This window comes from Metarhizium brunneum, chromosome 5, assembly GCF_013426205.1.
Source record: "Metarhizium brunneum chromosome 5, complete sequence".
NCBI lineage: Eukaryota > Fungi > Ascomycota > Sordariomycetes > Hypocreales > Clavicipitaceae > Metarhizium > Metarhizium brunneum.
The window spans coordinates 2624513-2643940 of NC_089426.1; the positions used below are offsets into that span (position 1 = coordinate 2624513).

Genomic DNA, 19428 nt, shown 5'->3' on the forward strand with positions numbered 1-19428 from the left:
GTAGTAGCAGGGCGTGTTGATGTGGATGTTTAAACTTCGCCGTTCGTCAACGGCGGAGCCGTCGACGCTTGAGCTCCTGGCTGATTTGCACATCGTCGTACGCAGGGGACTCCAATTGATCGTCGCGAGTCGTCTCTTCTAAAAGCCGTTCGATTCCATTGTTTCCTAAAAGATAGTCGCCGTAGTACTTCATAGCACTAAAGACTTCTTCTCCACTGGGGACGATATATTCTTTGGGCAGAAGGAAACCGTAGGTGCCGGTGTCTTGGAGTTTGACCTGGTAGCTGAAATGCGCGCCCATCTCGTGGTAAAACCAGTCAATTGCAGACCCGCCTCCTGATTCAACACGCGGCGTGAACTGGTCTTGTCGTCCTGTAGCACCTTCGCAAGCCGAGGTGACAGAATACGACTCCCCATCTGCCAAGCGGATAGCCTTTGCAATTCCAGCCGCAAGCTCCTCCAAGTTCTCAAGGTTCGGAGGCATAGCTTGACAGGAAAATGTGTAAGGGAAGAGAATCTGTTGGGAGTAAGAATGTAGGTCTACGAGGCCCACAAACTTAACATTGTTAAGAGTTTCGTTTCGAGCCCAAGTTGCTAACCTCATTGCTTCCACAGCCTGAAAAGGCTGTTCCCCTCCATAACTCTCCGAGCATGGGTCAGCTTGGGCTTGAGTGCCATCCCATCCATATCCGAACGCATGGTCCAGGTCAAGACCACGACAGTACCGAATATTTGTTTGTTGTCGTGATTTACGCCACAGGCGGTCCACCTGCCAGGAGTAATCCACGCCGTCAGGATTGAGCACAGGTACAAACACCATGTCGAATTCGTGAAGAAGTTTTGTTATCATTCGCTCTTTTCCAAAGGATGTGATGAAAGACCACGCCACATAATTTACGGTGCTGGTTGAGATCCACTCTCTGGCGTGAAGACCACCGGTGACAACGATCGTCTTTCGCGGCTTCGTTGGGTCAATAGTTGAGGACAGCCCAACACGTAGAGCTGATATTTCTCTTCCTTCAAAGGACTTCCCTATGGAAAAGTACTCGACATATGAAGGGAACATTGCCTCAAGCAGACGCATCCAACGAACAATGACAGGCAATGGTTGGTAATCTTGGAAAAAAAGGTTGCCGTTTGCTTCTGAAAGTGGCGATGTTGAGACTGAGAGTGCTTCACCAGCCTCAACTGTTGGCTTTTCATGGTAGGATGGCATCGAGTTATAGACAGCGGAGGCGAGATCGGATATCAGGGTGGATTGAGCAACTTGAAGCGAAGGCGGGAGAAGACTGAGGAGAGGAGACACTTCATCGCGGTGCATACGAATATCGACGAATTCATCCGTGAATGCCCAAATATCTAGAAAAAGTCGGGCTGCCGCCTGAGCAAGGGCGATCTCCTCTTCAGGTGTGGTGACATTGAAGCGCAAGACCAGCTCGTTGGTGTATCTGGCCCGCAGACTGAATGGAACGGCATGTTGGTCGGCATTTTTCGTAGGATGACGGCCGAAAAGGAGCTCGACAGCGCTGTCGCGAAGTTTGGTCAAGAATGGAAACAGGTGGGTGTTGCGGTTGCCAGTATTGGAAGGGCGTTGAGGATGAAGGCCTGCTGCAAAGCCTAAGCCGGGATGCTGAACGACCAGCAGTAGCCCAGAGGTCACAAGGCTGGCGAGTCCGGTTCTCATCTTTGTCTTCTCCTATTATCTTCTGCTCTTTTCTTTCTTCTTATTCCCAGGTCGCTTCGGATCGTATGTGGGCGGCACAACGGCGGAGTTTGTCGGCTGCCGCTCAGGCACGAGCCGAAGGTGTGGTGGTGATTGCAAGTGAATGTCTCTTGCAAACTCGGGCGGCCTGATTCGTGGGGAGTTACCCAGCACTGGGAGCTAGCCAGCAGTCTCCAGACCCCAGGTAGCAATTTCATACATACATGTGTGGTTCGTGGTCTTTACTCCGTACCTGGCCGGTACTTACAGATATATGTAGACAACGGCAGGTAGGCATGTATTTAAACACGGAGTATGTGGGTGCTTGGTCCTGAACTTCGAGGCGGATGGAGCAGTACTAGACACTAGTGTGTAGTAGTACACCGCATGTGCAGTCGGCAGACACTCACTGGATCGTGGATGAAGACCATAGGTCGTGGAAAGATGGGTCTGAATTCTAAGCGTCACCTATCACTGTTATGCTTTTCATGGTTTGAGCAACTTCAAGCGTGGATCACAAAACCTGGCGCTGGGAATTATGAAAGCTTGAAAATTTCACGAACTGCCCTGGCCGAGCCCCAAGTTGGACCTTTTGCATCAGGTATATATAGATGCTACGACGTAACTGGCAGGACGCCTGCGCGCAGCAGGGCGTTTAGGTACTTACCTAAGTACTAAGTGGGTAGGTATAGGTAGGTAGGTTACCTAGGTAGGTATATACTACTTCTAATTGAGCATTAGGCTTGTTTGACTGTGCAATCCCAGGCTTAAATTACAAGATATGATTTCTATCGAGTTGCATAGACTCTTGGTTTATAGAAGTGAAGTTTTAAAACTCTGGGCTTGTTCTGCCGAACCCCTTGACCACTTCTTATGGAACGGAAATCTTCGGGACCGACAATACCGATTTAGGATGAACACTGTCGTACAAATCAAGGACCTACCTAGCAGCCGAGCCTACTAAGTACTTAAGTAGTATGCAGGTGCAAGGTAAAGTCAGGCAATCAGGGCTTGCCTTCAAATGTTCTTCCCAACATTGCGCGGTCTTCGAAAACACTGGTCGGATACTTCTAGAAGTATGTCCCTAGGTACCTGCCTGCCTAAGCAGCTGGCCCTTGGTACTTACACAACTAAGTTATCTGGCTGCTGCAGATGAATTGCCACGCGTCACATCAGCGAAACCAAACAAAAGCACTACACAAATTGATACATGCCTCGGAGCTCCGTACCGATGGAATCGCGCCCATGACGGTGAGAGATTCTAACTAAATGCTCACTACTTAAGTAGATAACTAGGTGGTTTCTTAAGTATCTCGGCAGTAAGTCAAGGCGTGCAGACGCCCAGGTGTCACTTCAGCCAGTACAGACCAGAGCATTCACACCCTGTCATCAGGGGAATGATCGCTCAGAATGAAGCGTTGGAAATCGTCGAGATTTGTATGACGGGTCGTGTTCTTCAGGCTTTGGCAGTTGGCAGAGGACTCAGCCGCCTCCAATGTCGGCTGGCTCGCGCAGAGTTGACACCATTCATCTGGTCGCCGTGACACCACAACTTAACAGTGGAGCAAGAAGATGGGCGGGCCACTGATTGCTCAGTCCAGGGCCTGGTCAAGTGTCGCGTCCATGTAGGGGCCAGGTACCTGGGTACTTACAACTAGTACCAAGTGCTGGTGCTAACCGGCTTTGGAGAGCTGAGCCTCTAAATTCCATTTTTGACATGTAGCCCCTTGCTCAGAAGCCACAACGTAAACTGTTCTGGATTTGCGCCACAACCATCATCAATGAGCCTTGAAGCATTGCGTCGACAACCATTCTCCCAAAACTATCACCATACATTCGCTTGACGAGGCTACGCTCATGGACTGATCAAATCTGTCTCAGAGGCCGTGTTCAAAATAGCGACAACTTGACGCAAATGGGCTTCAACTAGATTCCTAGGTTGAGGAGAGTTGGTTCCTCCTCCCAAGGTAAGCTGCGACGGAAGATCCCATACGATCCTAACTCTTTCTGGCGGTTATCCCAATGTCAACAGTGCCAATAGTTCAAGGCCTTCCAAGGCCAGCCTCACACTCGAGCGACCTTGCGTCGCAGAGTAACATGCGAGTCGACTGTCGCGATGCCTTTTCTTCGTCGGCGAGGTAACATGGCTAGTGAGACGGATATCCGACGCCATGCAACCTTCAACGTGCCTCGGCCATCCAACGACGATGGCGACGACGACGATTATGAAGCTGCACCCTCTTCCTCGTCAGCAGCACAGCCCGTCGTTGCGGGAGACTCTTACTCATTGTCTCAGCCGGATACTCACCAATCCGAGCCGCCCGAGCACAGTCCTGAGCCACCCACGTCCGAGTCTGAACGACAAAACAAACGCCGCCCGTTTTCCATCCTGCGATATCGAAACGCCTCCGATTCTCAGTTGTCTTTAAGAGCCAGGCAACAGGCTGAAGCACCGCCTCCTGTTCCACGGCGTACGTCCTCACTGAGCGTACTACTCACCCCGAAGAGTCAATTGCTTCTAACAGAGTGTCTTAGCACCCGCCATCATTACAACTGCTCCTACCAACGATATCGCAGGCCCGAAAAAAGTGGCATCACGTATGAGTTTGGCCGCAAAGTTTCGCCGGTCCAATGATATTGCCAGGAGCGGCAGACGTGATGCCTCCATAGACACCATGCACAGGGGAAATCACTTGGCTGATGGTCGAGATCTTGCGTCTAGCCGGGCGTCGGATGAGCCAGTATATCGTCGGCCATCAACTCAGGCGGCAGCATTGCCCAATGGTACCTCCCTTAATGCATTGGACAATCGTCAATCAGAATCTTCCAGATCTGATGCCAGCTCTGGCGATCACGTCTCCCGTTCAAGTCCGACCACAACCCCCAAGAAGCCTCCCTCTAGCACGCCATTTTTCAAACTTCGCAAATCCAAGAAGCCTCCAGAACCTTTGTTCCCTGTAGCTCACCTCCAACAAAAGAATATAGTCAAGGGCGAGAATCTATCGTCAGCCTCTCTTGGCACTGGCGTCACACCTCGCCCAGTGTCATCGCAGAGCGCCACCCCTCGAGCTTCCAACGGCGATGGAGATGAAATCCATATAACCCAAAGTTCTGCTGCTTCTGCTTTGTTTGTCCGGGGAAGTGGGCAACATTCCGGTCAATCATCCCCTACGCGGACAAATCTACTCAGGGGTCGGTCCTCTACCATGAGTTCAATGGGTAGAGACTCCACCGATGACCACCTGTTACCTCCAACTACCCGTACATCGACATCTATTGGCCGGAAGAGCTTCGGCGACTTGTTTGGGCTTGGTCGTATCAGACAAAATTCTGAACTCAGTCGCCAAGGGACACTGACACCCGCCACCCCTGGCTCAATAACCTCCAAGAGCAACTCATTGCAATTGCCAAGAGATTCGGTCATCCTGCCAGAACGCCAAGGCAATGAGTCCCCTGCGAAGTATCTGGCTCGTCTGGAAGGTGTGGTAAGCCGAGGGGTCATTGCATCTGCCTTGTCAAAGGGAGCTGATCCATTTTCTGTTGCCGTGCTCCGAAGTTACATGAGGAGCTTTAGTTTCTTCGGGGATCCTATGGATATGGCTATTAGAAAGTTGCTGATGGAGGCCGAGCTACCCAAGGAGACTCAGCAAATTGATCGATGCTTGCAGGCGTTTGCTAACCGCTATCACGAATGCAATCCCGGTATCTACTCATCTCCAGACCAAGCTTACTTTATAGCATTCTCACTTCTTATATTACACACGGATGTATTCAATAAGAACAACAAGCACAAAATGCAAAAGTCGGATTATTTGAAGAACACGCGGGGAGAGGGTATATTTGATGATATCCTCGAGTGCTTCTACGATAATATTTCATACACTCCTTTCATTCACGTTGAGGATGACCTGGACTTGACGAACGACCGCATGCAAAACAACAAGTCCAAAAAGAAGTTGCTTTCTGGGAATGGCGCTGACCCGGCAAAGCGCGCTGCAAAGGAACCCATTGACCCCTATACGCTCATTCTTGACGGCAATTTAGATGCGTTGCGGCCAAATTTGAAGGAGGCCATGCACTTGGATGATCATTATAATTATTTAGGGACTGCGCCTTCCTTTAATCTGAAGGACCTGCAAAACACCTTTTTTAAAACCGGGGTCCTCCAGATCGTGTCACCTAGATCACGGCCAGACGCATTCATGTCGGAAAAGACGGCCACAAACCCCAATGATGCTCATCCGGGAATCGTGGATATCAAAGTCACCAAAGTTGGGTTGTTGTGGCGGAAGGATGCCAAAAAGAGGAAGACACGATCACCGTGGCAAGAATGGGGCGCGATTTTGACTGGAGCCCAATTGTATTTTTTCCGAAATACAAGCTGGGTGAAGAATCTAATCCATCAATATGAGGGCCATCTCAAAGGTGGGCATGATGGTATACCAATTATATTCAAGCCTCCGCTTGAAGAGTTCAAACCAGATGCTTTGATGTCTACACATGCCGCTGTGGCGCTCGTCGACACTGCATACAAGAAACATAAAAACGCATTCTTATATGTTCGACAAGGTGGCTTAGATGAAGTGCTTTTGGCAGACAGCGAGGAAGAACGCAATGACTGGCTGGCCAAGCTCAACTACGCTGCTGCGTTCAGGACGTCGGGAATTCGGATGCGTGGTGTGGTGGGAGCCAACTTTGACGGTCAAGGTCGCCGGGGCATGCGTCGTTTGGACAGCTCTGACGCGACACAACTAATACAAACTCCCACTGGTCCTGTTTCAATCGCACGGGGCTACATTGATCATAAAATGGCCGAAGATATACAGACGGCAAGACGCGATGGCATGCAACAAAAGATTTGCGAGGCTGATAAGAAAGTTGAAGAAGCTCAGAAATTGTTGGAGGAACAGTTGAGGAATGCAAGGCACCTCCAGATTCTAGCACCAATCCAGCCACGAACAAGGGAGCAGCTCTTGCTGGCCGCAGCCCGCATGTCTGCACAGCTGAGGTGGACTCGTATGGAGATTTGGCGGGAAAAATGTCACCGGGACATTCTCGTTCAAGACCTTGCAGATGACGAAGTCCCGTTGCTACAATCTGCTTTGCAGTCAGATTCACAGAGTGTTCCATCCATGCCACAGCCCCCATTGACTCGGCTGGAGTCGAAATCTAAACATCAAACCGTTGACGAAAAAAGCCCCCAGACGCCCACAGAAAACTCATTATCTCAGATTCCGAGTACTGTCAGTACCGGCAAAGTCATCGACTCTCCGACCAAAACGAGCGTCCCCCAGACGCCTCCACAATCTGCCGGTAAGGAGTCCTGGCATGCGAAATCCGACGCGAAAAGTATGAGGCAAGGATCTATCTCAAGCATTGCCGTAGCTGCAGCACAGCCCTCAACCCCAACACCTCACGCCAAAGCCTTTCAGGATGAGGACATCGCCAGCTCGTCAAGAACGTCGGATACTGGCCAAGATGATGTGGATGCCGACGAACGGGACTTCTTGAAGCAAGCCGGGCTGTGGGAGGCAAAATCAAGACGTGCCTCTTTAGAAAGGACACCCATGTCTACAGTTACAGAAGGCAATGAGTACTCGGTTACGACAGATCGAGATAAATTAGAAAGAAGCAAGATTAGAAGAAGCTTGCAGCGGACTCTTAGGGAGAGTGCAGGTCACCTTTCACATCATCGCAGCAAGAGGGGCAGAGACACAGGTCCGCCAGTTGTTGGTTCTGTGGATGATGGGACCCGGGAAACGACCCTGTCCCGTGGAACTGGTAGCTTTGTTGTTCATGGTAAAAAGGCCTCAGTGATCAATCTGGGCACAGAGCTGCAGACATTGTCTCAAGAAGACAAGATTATGTCACGGAAACAACACCAGTCATTGCAGCAAGACCAGCAAGACCAACCAGCTACCCCTTTACTGGGCAGTGACAGCCTTGATGACGATTTCCACTCTGCACTCGAAACACCATCCGAGTCGAACGGCACAAGTAGCAGAAGGAACTCGGTCGCTAGTACAAGCACTGCCACCGCTCGTAGTTTTAGAGATCTTCACAGGAAATATTCATCAGCACAAGCAGCTAGGAGCGTTTCCGGTGGAAGGCTTGCAATCCCATCGGATGGTGAAAGTGAAGTCGGCCCTAGCATCCGCGACGGCAGAAAATCACCCCAAATGGCATCAGGAACGCGACTAGAGGACCTGGAGGCAGGTGCATATTCACAAGTGAGTGAAAGTGTGACTGAGGACAAGAAGCTGGATGGAGAAGTTTGTGAAAGTGATGAGTCGTGTAGTAATGACGAAGACACACGACTTGAGCCTGAAACCCTAACAACTCAACCGATACAGGTTGTGAGAGTCTAATTGAGAGAGTTTCTGATTTCGATTAGAAGAGAGGATGATTGGCTGCAATTTACATATGAGTGTTTATGCTGGCGTTGGGATTTCGCAAGCTCTGCAAAACGGTCAAGGGAGCGACTGGAAGAATTCAGGGTATGATAAAGGCAGCAATATGCAGCGCTTCAAATACAACCGTGATATGGCGTTCCCGCTTGCGATCTTGTGTTCTTGCTAGTTCCTTCTATACTGGGAACAATGCTCTGCAATTTTCATACAGACAGGACGTAAGGGACACAGCCTCACAATTGTGGTGAGGATACTGCAATGTGTTTGCATCTATACAATCTGACGACACGAACAATATCCTCAAACTCAGGTGGAGAGACTGGAGAGACTGAACACCCATCCAGACTAGGGGAAGGGGACGCACGATTGAAAGCATGTGCATTTCGCTCCGAGGTCGTGACCAAGTTGCATTATTGGAAGCAAGCAAGTAAATGCCTTGTATCATTGTAGCATGACCCCTAAGGCCCACTGAGATTTGTGCAGTATTGCAAATAATGCCTCCCGATAGCCTACTTAATGTTTTGATGCCGTATCCGGCCAGGTCATCTCCCATCCCGGACTCCTTGAGACCGTACACCGTAGGCTACAGTCAGGCTTCACAGCCACCATCAGGCCTATTTCTTGCCCTTCTTCTTCTTCTTGGATGAGCTTGAGGCCGACGCTTTTTCTACCTTGACACCGCCACCGCCCACAAGACCAAGGGTTTCCTCCTCCTTTACCACACCACCCTGTGTAGACTCAGCAACTTTCTTCCGTCCCTTCTTACCCTTTGGCCGATAAGTTGATCTATCACGCAATGGAAGCCACCTTTCAGGATCAGGGGTTTGACCCTCAACAAAGTTCTTCGGCAGCCTTATCCTCTTTCTTCTCTGGCTTGGGCGCTCACTGCTTGGAGCGGTGGGGGACCGCCTCTTCCTGCTTGCTGCTGAGGCTTCGACGGTAGAAGCCACTCCAGAGTTTATAAGACTTTCTACATCAATGCCACTGACAAGGCTTTCCACGGAAGGAAGTTGCGCAATGTGTTGTTCCACCGCGCTAACGTCAGAAGCAGCTACCGCTGCGACCAACCCAGCAGAAGTAATAGGTGGCACTTGTTTTTCATGATGTAGCTTCGTAAAGGCAACCCGTGCCAGGTTCAATTCGTTGCGGCTAGAGGAGGACGCAAGTGCAATGCCAGCCTCTTCGAGAAGGGAAACAACCGAAGTGGTTGGGCGCTCGCGCCAGAACTCCGCCGCCCTCACAAGCTCGGCCCTGGCTGACGTCTCCCGTTTCTGGGTCTTCTTCAACGCTACTGCAAGCGCTACCAGCCCAGGGCTAAAACGGACACGTTGGGATTGTTCATCCCCGGACCCTTCCAGTCGCGAGAAAAACGACATCAGAGTGTGTAGGGCGGCACCGAGCTTCTTCCGCTCCAAGTGAAGCTGCACTATGGTCAAGACAAGCCCCGTATCGTTGGGTCTTGCTTTGGAAAGACTAAGAAGGGATCGCAGAGCATCCTTTCGGGCCAAACCTTGCGTCTCCGCAGCAGCTCCAATGACGGACATGCCGTTTAAATCAGCATTGCAGGATGGCATTTGGTCTTTTGTTGTCGCCTTTTTCACCCTTTCTTTAACACCGTTGACTTTGTGTGCACGCAAATCAACGACAGATGCATTCCGGGCAAGAACATCAGATTGAAACTTGAACAGTTTAGCCTTACTGCTTGCTGACATCCAAGACGCAACCTCGCGTTCGACCAAGAAGGGATTCTCAGGCTTCTTTTCCAGCGCCCAGCGGTTGTTTTGAGTGATTATCTTGAAATCGGGTTCGGATTCCCTGTATATTGCGAACAAGGCCAGTTAGCATATCTGTCTGGTCCGGCAGACTCCCACAATTGAAAATTTGGTCACGATTACTTACGCAGAGATGTCTATGGAAGAATATATATCCCTAGCACGGTTAAGGTCTCCGATCTTGGCCAAAACTAAAGCCTGCTGGGCAAGAATAGGCTTGCGCTCTTCTTCTTTGTCCTCGTCTGTCAGCTCATCAGAAGCATCACAGAGGGCCAGGGCTCGCTGGAGAAGTTTCAGTGCCAGTTGCAAAGATCCTCTGGCGATATTTGCGCATGCGGCATTGTAACACAGCTCAAAGGCCTCCATGGTTTTTTCTGAATCCGGGACAATAGATGTGGAGATATCTTTCCACGCGGCTTGAGCTTGTGCTGCCTGGAGGTTGATGCTAAGATCATTGGCCTCTTCATCGGGATCAGAGGCAAGAAGTCGATTATATATGGACTGCGCCTCATCAAAGTTCTCGGCACGGTATGCAACTTGAGCCGCAAGATGGCTAAGGCTTCGTTTCTGAATGCCCATGGATGCAAGGACACTGGTTGCGTCGTCTAGTTTTCCCAACTTGTAAAGAGCATATGCCCTCTCAAGCACACAATTGGCTTCTAGCTTAATCCCACCCTCGGATATTGCCCGACAAGCATCGCTAAATCTGTCCAGCTTCAACAGAGCGACAACTCTCGTGTTTTGTGCGAGCTCATCGTTTTTGTTGGCCTTGAGGGCCGCATTGGCAGCTTTGAGAATTTCATCGTGATCGTCTATGGTGGCTCCGCGCAGCATAGCGCTGAGGGTAGTGGCGGGGTCTTGAGGCATGACTGTTATGGCAACAGAGGCATTTCCCAAGACAGGAAGGGAGTCGGTTGATCAAAGGACTGGGAGCTGATGCAGATGACGATGGTTGAGGTTTTGAGCACGCTACAAAGGCGGAAGGGAAGTCGCCGACGGAAGGGCCTGTTGCCTCTATGCCAGGTGTGATGCTCGCAATAGACCCGTGGCTTCAAAGAAGGACACCCTGTGGGCGGGAAGGGTGCCTTTTCAGCGGTCGAGGCTGCGAAACGGAGTGAGGTCGACTGTCGACTGGTCGCGCTGCTGGCACAGCTGGAGATGGATAATTATCGAGTCTGGTCCACGGAGTAGTAAATTGAATTTTGGGGTGCCGCGGGGGCTTTCGAGTCTTTGGGCAGGATGTGGGGCAGGCAAGTTACCTAGTGGGAGGTACTCCGTACTACGGAATACTCCCAACGTCAGAACTGCGCATATTAGATGTCCCTATTGCGGTGGTTGAAACCACCAGACTCAAGGACTCCAGCTCCCCAGGCCGCCGGTGCTCAAGATGAAGCCGCCAGCGTCGTTCGCTCCGCTTCAGGGGCTGCCAACACTTTTGCCCCAAAGAACAGAGCTAGAGAATCACTGCCCCAGACACAAACAACAGTGACAAGCATCAAGCTGTACGGGGTACTAGGAGCAATTGGTCGTGGTATCATCCGAGGACAGGAGGTTGTCTAGGGAGCTTTCAATAATCAGCAAGGGGGGGTCACTGAATCACCACACTGAGAAATTTTGTTGCATATATTTAGCCCAAACGCCGTCCATCGGGCTTGGCTTGTCTCTATTTCACGATGCTTAACTTGAGCATGTATGTAGCCATCCTCACAGTTATCTAGGTAGAACAATTTGGAGTGACAGAAGTTACGTACATATAACACCCCATGCCACTTTTCAGATAAAGTATCTCCATGTCCAAGGCTTAAACGAGTGGAAGCTTTGGGCCGCTCTTCTGTACGATGGGAGTCGCCTACCCGGGAGAGGGTCGGGGCCCATGTCGTTTGCCATTCCCACTCAATTTGGGGCCTTTCACCATGGTCAAGCAAGCGGGGGTTTAGTATATCAAGCATTGAAAAAGTGTTTGCATTAGAGTAATCCTCTCGGCGCTCTGCTGTGCAGCTATGTGGATGTTGTGATACATCAGTGCCAGCCAGGCATCGTCGATAACTGATGGATTGATTGATGATTCTCATGCACAGCGTGTCAGGAGGCTAAAACCCACCGGGCCCCACGCCGCATCTGCCTGTGTGCCGCAGCTTCACTCCCAACTTCATTCCCAACGTTGAAGCGGCTAACAAAAGTGCCCACTGGTTCCAGGTCCACAGAGAGTACCAGACATCAATCAATCAAACTTGACCAGACCCGACATCAGTGTGGTGGCCATTCTGCACCAGACCTGCACCGGGCCTGCACGGGACCCTGCCTATTTAAGTACGATAAACCAGAACGGATGGACGCTCCCACCACCCTCACTGCAGACAGCGTCACTATACCTGCACCTGTGCACACAGCCTCTCCAGGGCATCTTGCTGGATTGAATTAAATCGAGCCCATTGTTCAGTGACTCGTCTCTCTGACTAGGAAACTTTTTGCATCGTTTTCTTCTACAATGGATTTCGACATCGAGATGGGAGACGCTGCGCCGGTCACGCAAGACCTGCCAGCAGAGGAACTGCCGCTGGCCGATGATATTTTGGTATTGTATACGTCCTTTTCCTTTTCTCCAGCCCACCCGCCACCTCTCTCCTGTGCCTGATCTTAACAACCTTTTAGGGAACGGCCGAACCGCAGGAGCCCGGAGAGCTGGTGGAGGACGAATCTGCCAACCCGGATGAGAACGAACGCAAAACTTTGATTCCCAATAAGCTGCATGTTCGAGGTGTCGATACCTTGCATACGGACGATATAAAAGCATACATCAAGAGTCATTTTGGGCCGGTGGACAAGATTGAGTGGATTGACGATGGTTCAGCAAACCTGGTGTTTGCTAACGAGCTCACAGCCCGAGATGCCATCATGGCGTTGAGCGCCATTGAGGTAGTCGACGTGACAGTTTTGCCGCCGGGAGAGACTCTGCCGGCTAAGCCGTTTGATGGGAAACCAGAAATTTCACTACACGTTCGCTTCGCTGTCAGTAGCGATAAGAAGCAGGCTGGAGCCGCACTGCGCAGCAGATACTATCTCCTACACCCGGAGCATGATCCCGAAGAACGGCGCCGGAGATACAAAGAAAACAGGCCAAGGTACAGAGAGAGAGACGACGATTATCGCAGAAATGCTGGCCGGCGAAGGCGCGACTCGGACGATGATGTCGAGACCTTCGAGGCCAGCATGTATGACGACATTCCTCGCTCGAGTCGCTCGCGACCAGACTCGGCCCCAGAGGCCAATTCGAGATCGTACGCCGAGGAGAACCGTGGAAAAGAGCTATTTATGAAAAAATCCACCAGACGCGATAGGTCGGCTTCCCCCCGACGAGACCGCGACGGGGATGCTCGGATGGCTGAGGGGGAAGGCTCCTCGCACAGAAATAGAAGCCAGGCCAGATCTATCAAAAATCGTATAGTGGCCGATAATAGTAGCAAAGAGCTATTCCCAACCAGAGCTAGTGGACGAGGTGGCCAACTGGATCAACTTGAAGATTCTATTGGCTCTGCAAGGCTAGAAGATCAGGACCTTCCCAAGATCGTCGACATCTCTGACGCCCAATCTGGCAACTCTATCAACATTCGAGGTCTGGCCAACCAGAGAGTCGATGATAGGGCTGGGTTTTCTATACGAGGAGCTGCCACCACGAGTGCCCGGGAGCTGTTTCCCGACAAGCTGGGCACAAGCAATGCAGGCAAGGAGCTGCTGGATCCAGCGCGTTCAAAGCGAAGACAAAGGGCCGAGGACCTTTTCACCTAACAAGCATTAGAAAAGGAACTTTGTGGCAGGGTCTGGGAACGAAACGGTGTGGTTGGAAAGAATATTTGACTCTCGGGAGAAGGAAAAGCCTGGCGTTCAAAGGCAATCACAGCATTGATGAGGCAGACAAATGGAGATAACTAACTAGAACTGGCTATGACCAATATGCCATGACGCAATATGATACCATGGTTGGAGTTGAATGATACTTTTGTTCCTTTGTCATCAGACACAGTCACCGCTTACCACCACCTCTCTATCATGATTTGTGCTGGCGATATGTTCAATCCTGAATCACCAGAAGTCAGAGACGTAAACAGGGAATCTGTCATGGTTGGAGGCCCGCAAATGTAAAACAGGCTCGAAGACTGGTCCCCATTCCTCGGATCTGGGCACAGCTCAGCAGCCGATAATCTGCCCTCTTGAACTTCAACGTTGTTGTCCATGACACAGTGAGCTTTGCGGCACCTTTTGAAGCGTTGAAGGCTTTCGGGGCTGCCCGTCAAGTACATCTTGAACGTTCCCTTGACCCTGCCATCTGCAAATAACGCCGCTATACGCTGCACAAATAGGATGCTCTCCAAGCCTCCCCGGTCCGGCAACTTGCTCGTATAGAAGACGGATACGTCAAGCTTGGAAAAGCCATCCGTCTCAGCAATGTAGCTTAACATGCTCATAAGGGGGTTGATGCCTACGCCACCCGCCACGAAAACAATCCTCTCGATGTTCTCCAACTGAGGATGAGAGGGGGGAGGCAAAACAAAACTGCCCCCGATGCGGACATGCAAATGCGACCCGATGATTTTCTCCGCTGGCTGCCATAGCCATGCCGCGACCGCATTCTCCGGAGACTGCTGAACGGCGAGCTCGAGATAGGGCGCAACCAGACCATCGCACGAGGCTGCTGATGACGGGGCGCAAGTAATAGTGAAGCCACCTGCCCTGGCGATTCCAGGGACATACGTATCTAGCCATTGGCCCGGCGAGAACTATTGCGCGCCGATGATAATCAAGTCAGTCATGATGACAACGAGAACTCCAAGGATTGCAAGTCAATATATATTGCTTCCCTGACCGTCCCGATCGAGGTCGCTTGACTGACTTACCTTTACAGGGCCATTATGAAGCCCCAGCCGTAAGAGCCGGACCCGTTCATTGACATTTTCAATTTGGCTTAGCTTCACAGAATGTAATTCCTGAACGCCGGGTGAGGTGCCGTCTGTTAGCCTCGATCAACAGGGCCAAGTGACATCGGCAATGGCTTGAAAGCCGTAAGAACCATGAATACGGAAGGAAGGATAAAACTGAGAAAAGCGAAACAGAGTCAATCTTCTGGAGGGGCCATCACAAACAGCTTCTCTTGGTTCCTCGGCGGTTCGGTCGAGGTGGCTTGATTTGCTCGTCATTGCTCTGCAGCAACTGCTGAAGCGTGGCAGATTACCGATATGCAATCTCGATCTTGCGAATGGATACGTCCTGTAGAAACCCTGCTTAAGAAAGTATAGGACGTTGCGGATTTTGTACATAATTTAAATGGTGTATTTCAGTGCAATGCCAACCCAGTCCTGGATCTGGACCAGACCAGACGTCACTTCTACGGAGTTTGGGGTGCCGAGGGATGAGAGTGGAGACTTAACCCAGGTAGGTACTCTAAGACTGGCCTACTTAAAAGCTAACGACTACATGCCCGACTCATTGAAAGCTATCCCAATCTGGTGCTGTGCATCAGCATGAATTTTGGTGTAAGTACAAGGATAACCAGATCCAGTCTTTGAAGATATTACAAATTTCATGATTTGAAGGGACGCCTGGCCGTTAGAAACATCCAGCAGGAACAGGTTACTTCAGAGGAATGTGACTGTGATACCGTGATAATGAATTTCTGGTTGATTCTATACTCTGAACTGAGAGTATCTAATAGCATCGTGTAATTTTGTCCGATTCATGTTGCCCCATGAGATCCCCCCTGCCACTGCCCTGCCCTCCCCCTTTTCACTCTAGTGACCTACGAAGGCTCAGTCCAATTCACTTGATCCAAGACTTTTCCGACAGAGGGATGATCGTAGCCAATTCTGAGGCGAAGGCGTAGGGGCTGCGTAAAACGTTAGCAATCAATCAAAGATATGAAATATATTGAGACACAGCGAGATCGGCCATAGAAGAACGAAAGAGGGGATTGCTACGAGATTGAGACACGGGAAACCATCTTACCCCTTTACACCCAGATATTCTCATCATCTGGGTGGCATCCGCGCCAGGATATAATTCCGAGGACGAAATGTTGAGAAGTTGGAGTTTCTGAGATTTGGGAACGGCAGCTTGCAACCCGACGTGAGAGAGTGATGTTGATGCGGAGAGGTTCTGGAAACGCGCCACAGCTTGAATGAGACCCTCTGCGTTCCTTTGGACTTGAATGGTTACACTCAGGTCGTTGGCGCTGTAACAGGGATGTCCCAGTTCAACCTGAGATGCCTGTGTCTGAGGGGAGCTATTGCCCATCAAGTCCAGGCCTACAGGAGTTTGTGCCGACGAAGTGGTTGACTGGTTTGGTCCGGTCCCGAATAAATCCATAATTGAGGGCACATTTGCTGGCTGGGGAGCATGTGGCGATGTAGACGTCGGGGGCGGTGTTGAAGCGCTGCCTCCCAGAATGTCTGCCAGAAGATCCGAGTTGGTAGTCTGAGCTGGCCCCGAGGTAGTCGGTGCAGGAGCATCCATAAGGTCGAGCAGGTCCTGCTCTGTTGGCTTTAGCACCCTGGATTTTCTATTCGTAGCCTTTGCTTTCTTGGTAGGCGCTGGGCCAAGAACTCTAGATGACTCTTTGATTTGTGGCGGAGGCATTTTCTCCAGGACACCACGACGAATCTGGTCAAATGAGAATAAATTGCCATACTCAACTGCTCGTTGCTGTACTTCGACATCGAGGCTCGTTTGGTGACTTTGTAGAAGCCGCCTGATTCTCTCAACTTGCAAAGCCTCTGAAAAGCGAGTGGTGAGCTTCATCAAGGCGGTAATAATGTATTCGGTAGAGACTTGTGTCGCATAGCTGCTGTTTAATATCAGCGCAAACAAGTCGACTACTTCGTGTTCTTTGACCTCCTGAACAAGTTCTTCCTCTTCATACTGCCCCCCCTTGAGCAGAGCATCGGCAAATTCGCCAACGCACCAAGCGCCCGCTTGGGTCAGGCTTTCCTGGGTGATATCCTTCTTAAGGTTGACATATAACTTCTGTACCGCATACGTTTGAAGCTCCGGGGTGGTTGCTATAAGCCGAACAAACGACGAGAGAATTTGTTCTTTAACATAGTTTCCCGCTAATGACAGCACCCGAAGCATGGTATCGAAATGCCACCTTTTGTTTGGGGCAAACTTGTCCGCCGCAATTCCAATTTGACTTGTCATGGTAGGCTTGAATTCGTTGTCTGCAACTTCTAAGAAGGCCAGAAGCTCTCTGATTAGGACTCGTACATTGCTCTCATTTATTAGAGTGAAGCTGAGATCAAGAGCACGTCTTCGTATGCTAATATCCGGATCCCTCAGACATTCCAGGATTGTGTTGCGGTGTCTTTGAACGGCATTGGGCTCGATGGCCACAACCTTTATAAGGGTATTCAGAGCCACGTAACGGATGTTGTTGTCACGGTTGGCAAGAAACTTGCCGAGGATATTGACTCCCAAAACCCTCAGTCCAGAATCTGCTTCGATATCTAGGATTGTACGAACCGCCTCATAAAGAATAGAATTTCCAACATTCTTCGATGAGTCTGTATTGGTTGCGACTTGCGCTAGAATATCGTTGATTTGTTCGCTTGTCTCTGGATCGCCAATGGCAAGAATCCTGAGCAGTCGAAGGAGCTTTACTTGAAGGAAAGGGTCCGTGATGCCAGTAACATCATGTTCTGGGGCATAGCCGGAGGTTGAAAGACCTTTCAGTGTCTTGACAAGACCCGGAACAAACGACCTAAACTTGTCAACAATGCCATCTTCACCTCCTTCTTCTTCGTCTGCTTCACACAGACTCGTGACCAGGGTCAGACCACAGAGAAGGACGCCATGGTTTCTGTCCGCTAACAAATGTGTGGCTTTATCCAAGAAGTGCTCTTGTAGGTCGGGGACCTTGCGGCAGATTCTCATGGCGCAGAGAGCAGCCTTCCTCCGAATATAAGGGTTTGACGTGGATATCAAGTTCTCAATCTCAGGAAATAGATCTCTTGACATTTCAATAGAGGCGATATTGCCTAGAGTGCATAGGGCAAGTCCGACGATGTATTGATTCGAGTGGCCAAGATCACTACAAGCTGGTTAGCTTTGGTCCCGATGTCAAAGGTGCAGAGAATCGAGATACTTTTTTAATGAGTTTGTAACCAGGGTTAAAACCTCTTGGTTCTCATCTAGGAGCAAACTCGTAGCAAGATGTCCGAGACGTTTATCCGCGAATCGAGGAGAGGCGAGTAGCTTCAGACACTCAATCTGGCCAAAATGGGTTCGTTCCCCGAGCGTGAAGAGATACAGCAATTTGGCAACGTTGTTGCGGCTGGTCCGATACCGTTAGCTCATCAAATGGAATAACAGACATTACTACGAAAGCTTACCGAACGCCATGGTCGTGACTCTCCTCCCGAAAGCTCGCGCGAATAGCTGCACTCTCTTTTTGAATCACCGCGCGCTCATCCGCGATGGTCTTTGCCGCACGAACATTGCGAATAAATTGCTTTACTGTGAATACAGTTAATCGTTAAATGGCAAACAAAACCTCTCAAAAGGGAAAACCTTACGCGAGCTCATCCTGAAGTGCAGGCGCCCAACATGCGCATTATCGGTCAAGGGGTCCAGGGAACTGGTCGGGGTCGAGGAGCCAAGTGTTTCGCGGAAGGAGGCGCTCTGGCCCTCGATGCCCCAACTTTCTGGATGTAGTACCAAGGTCTCTGTAGCTTTCAGTCAGTTTCGTCCAATGCCAATGCAAAGGACAGCGCGAGAAACCAGAAATTAAATGGCAGACGACGACCACTGTAGACTGTGTCCAGACGTCTTGGGATTGCAGGTTGTCGAAACGTGGGGCAGCTGATGCTTGCTCAGCCAGGAGACTCCTAATTGGGTATCCACATAGAGCCACTGGCTTCCTTGGGTGTAATACTGGGCTTGGACAGAGGAAAATCAACGGCCCGATGGACACACAAACATATTAACTATTAGTTCGTACCGGAGTACAACTGGAAGCTAATAACAGTCCTTACGCTCGTCCCAGTGTCTAACCCCCAATGCTAGCCCGGCTCTATCTTCACATGTGTCTTCGGACGTATTACGGCCCGCACAATCTGAGGACAATCTGCAATAACTTTGCAATACTACTGGGGCGGGTATGTCACAGTTTTGGCTCAGACAGTGGCCCGGCTCGGCAAATGCAATATTGGAGGTTGCGTCTGGTACTTTCGTGAAAATTCAAGGACACGTTGGATGTTGGATGCCTTGTTTTGCACAAGGCATAAATGAACTGCTTTCCTTACTAATCCCACCAACACACAATCATTCTACCTATCCCAGGTACATAGGCACCCAGGTATGAAGATAACCGCAACAGGCGGAGGTCGTCGCGAACAAAAACAGAGAACCGACAAAACACCCAGGATAGACCCTTCTTCCCTGTAAACATAACAGTGCCCTATCCATTGATATTCCCCGATGACTAGTAGAATCTCCAACACCATAGAAGGAGAGTTAAGACACCAAATCCTGTTCCAGCCCTCTAAAGCGCCATCGC

The 19428-nt window shown here is 50.5% G+C and overlaps 5 protein-coding genes across 5 annotated transcripts; 2 read left to right on the forward strand and 3 right to left on the reverse strand.

Moving 5' to 3' along the window:
- Positions 1 to 46: 46 nt before the first annotated feature.
- G6M90_00g088800 (uncharacterized protein) lies at positions 47 to 1684 on the reverse strand (the record flags this gene model as incomplete). Its single annotated transcript, XM_014686749.1, has 1 exon — positions 47 to 1684. One exon carries the CDS (start codon positions 1682 to 1684, stop codon positions 47 to 49), a length of 1638 nt encoding a protein of 545 aa, XP_014542235.1.
- A 2161-nt stretch (positions 1685 to 3845) lies between these two features.
- On the forward strand, positions 3846 to 8070 carry sec73 (Protein transport protein sec73; the record flags this gene model as incomplete). Its single annotated transcript, XM_014686748.1, has 2 exons — positions 3846 to 4173; positions 4238 to 8070. 2 exons carry the CDS (start codon positions 3846 to 3848, stop codon positions 8068 to 8070), a joined length of 4161 nt encoding a protein of 1386 aa, XP_014542234.1.
- A 656-nt stretch (positions 8071 to 8726) lies between these two features.
- On the reverse strand, positions 8727 to 10751 carry SRP72 (Signal recognition particle subunit SRP72; the record flags this gene model as incomplete). The annotated part of the gene is made up of 2 exons (XM_014686747.1): positions 8727 to 9927; positions 10012 to 10751. 2 exons carry the CDS (start codon positions 10749 to 10751, stop codon positions 8727 to 8729), a joined length of 1941 nt encoding a protein of 646 aa, XP_014542233.1.
- Positions 10752 to 12372: 1621 nt separating this feature from the next.
- Positions 12373 to 13670, forward strand: G6M90_00g088830 (uncharacterized protein; the record flags this gene model as incomplete). Its single annotated transcript, XM_014686746.1, has 2 exons — positions 12373 to 12459; positions 12537 to 13670. The coding sequence occupies 2 exons, from the start codon at positions 12373 to 12375 to the stop codon at positions 13668 to 13670; spliced, it is 1221 nt and encodes a 406-aa protein (XP_014542232.1).
- A 242-nt stretch (positions 13671 to 13912) lies between these two features.
- On the reverse strand, positions 13913 to 18455 carry APL4 (AP-1 complex subunit gamma-1; the record flags this gene model as incomplete). The annotated part of the gene is made up of 6 exons (XM_066131338.1): positions 13913 to 14659; positions 14777 to 14866; positions 15882 to 17961; positions 18016 to 18204; positions 18263 to 18386; positions 18446 to 18455. The coding sequence occupies 6 exons, from the start codon at positions 18453 to 18455 to the stop codon at positions 13913 to 13915; spliced, it is 3240 nt and encodes a 1079-aa protein (XP_065987327.1).
- Positions 18456 to 19428: the final 973 nt, after the last annotated feature.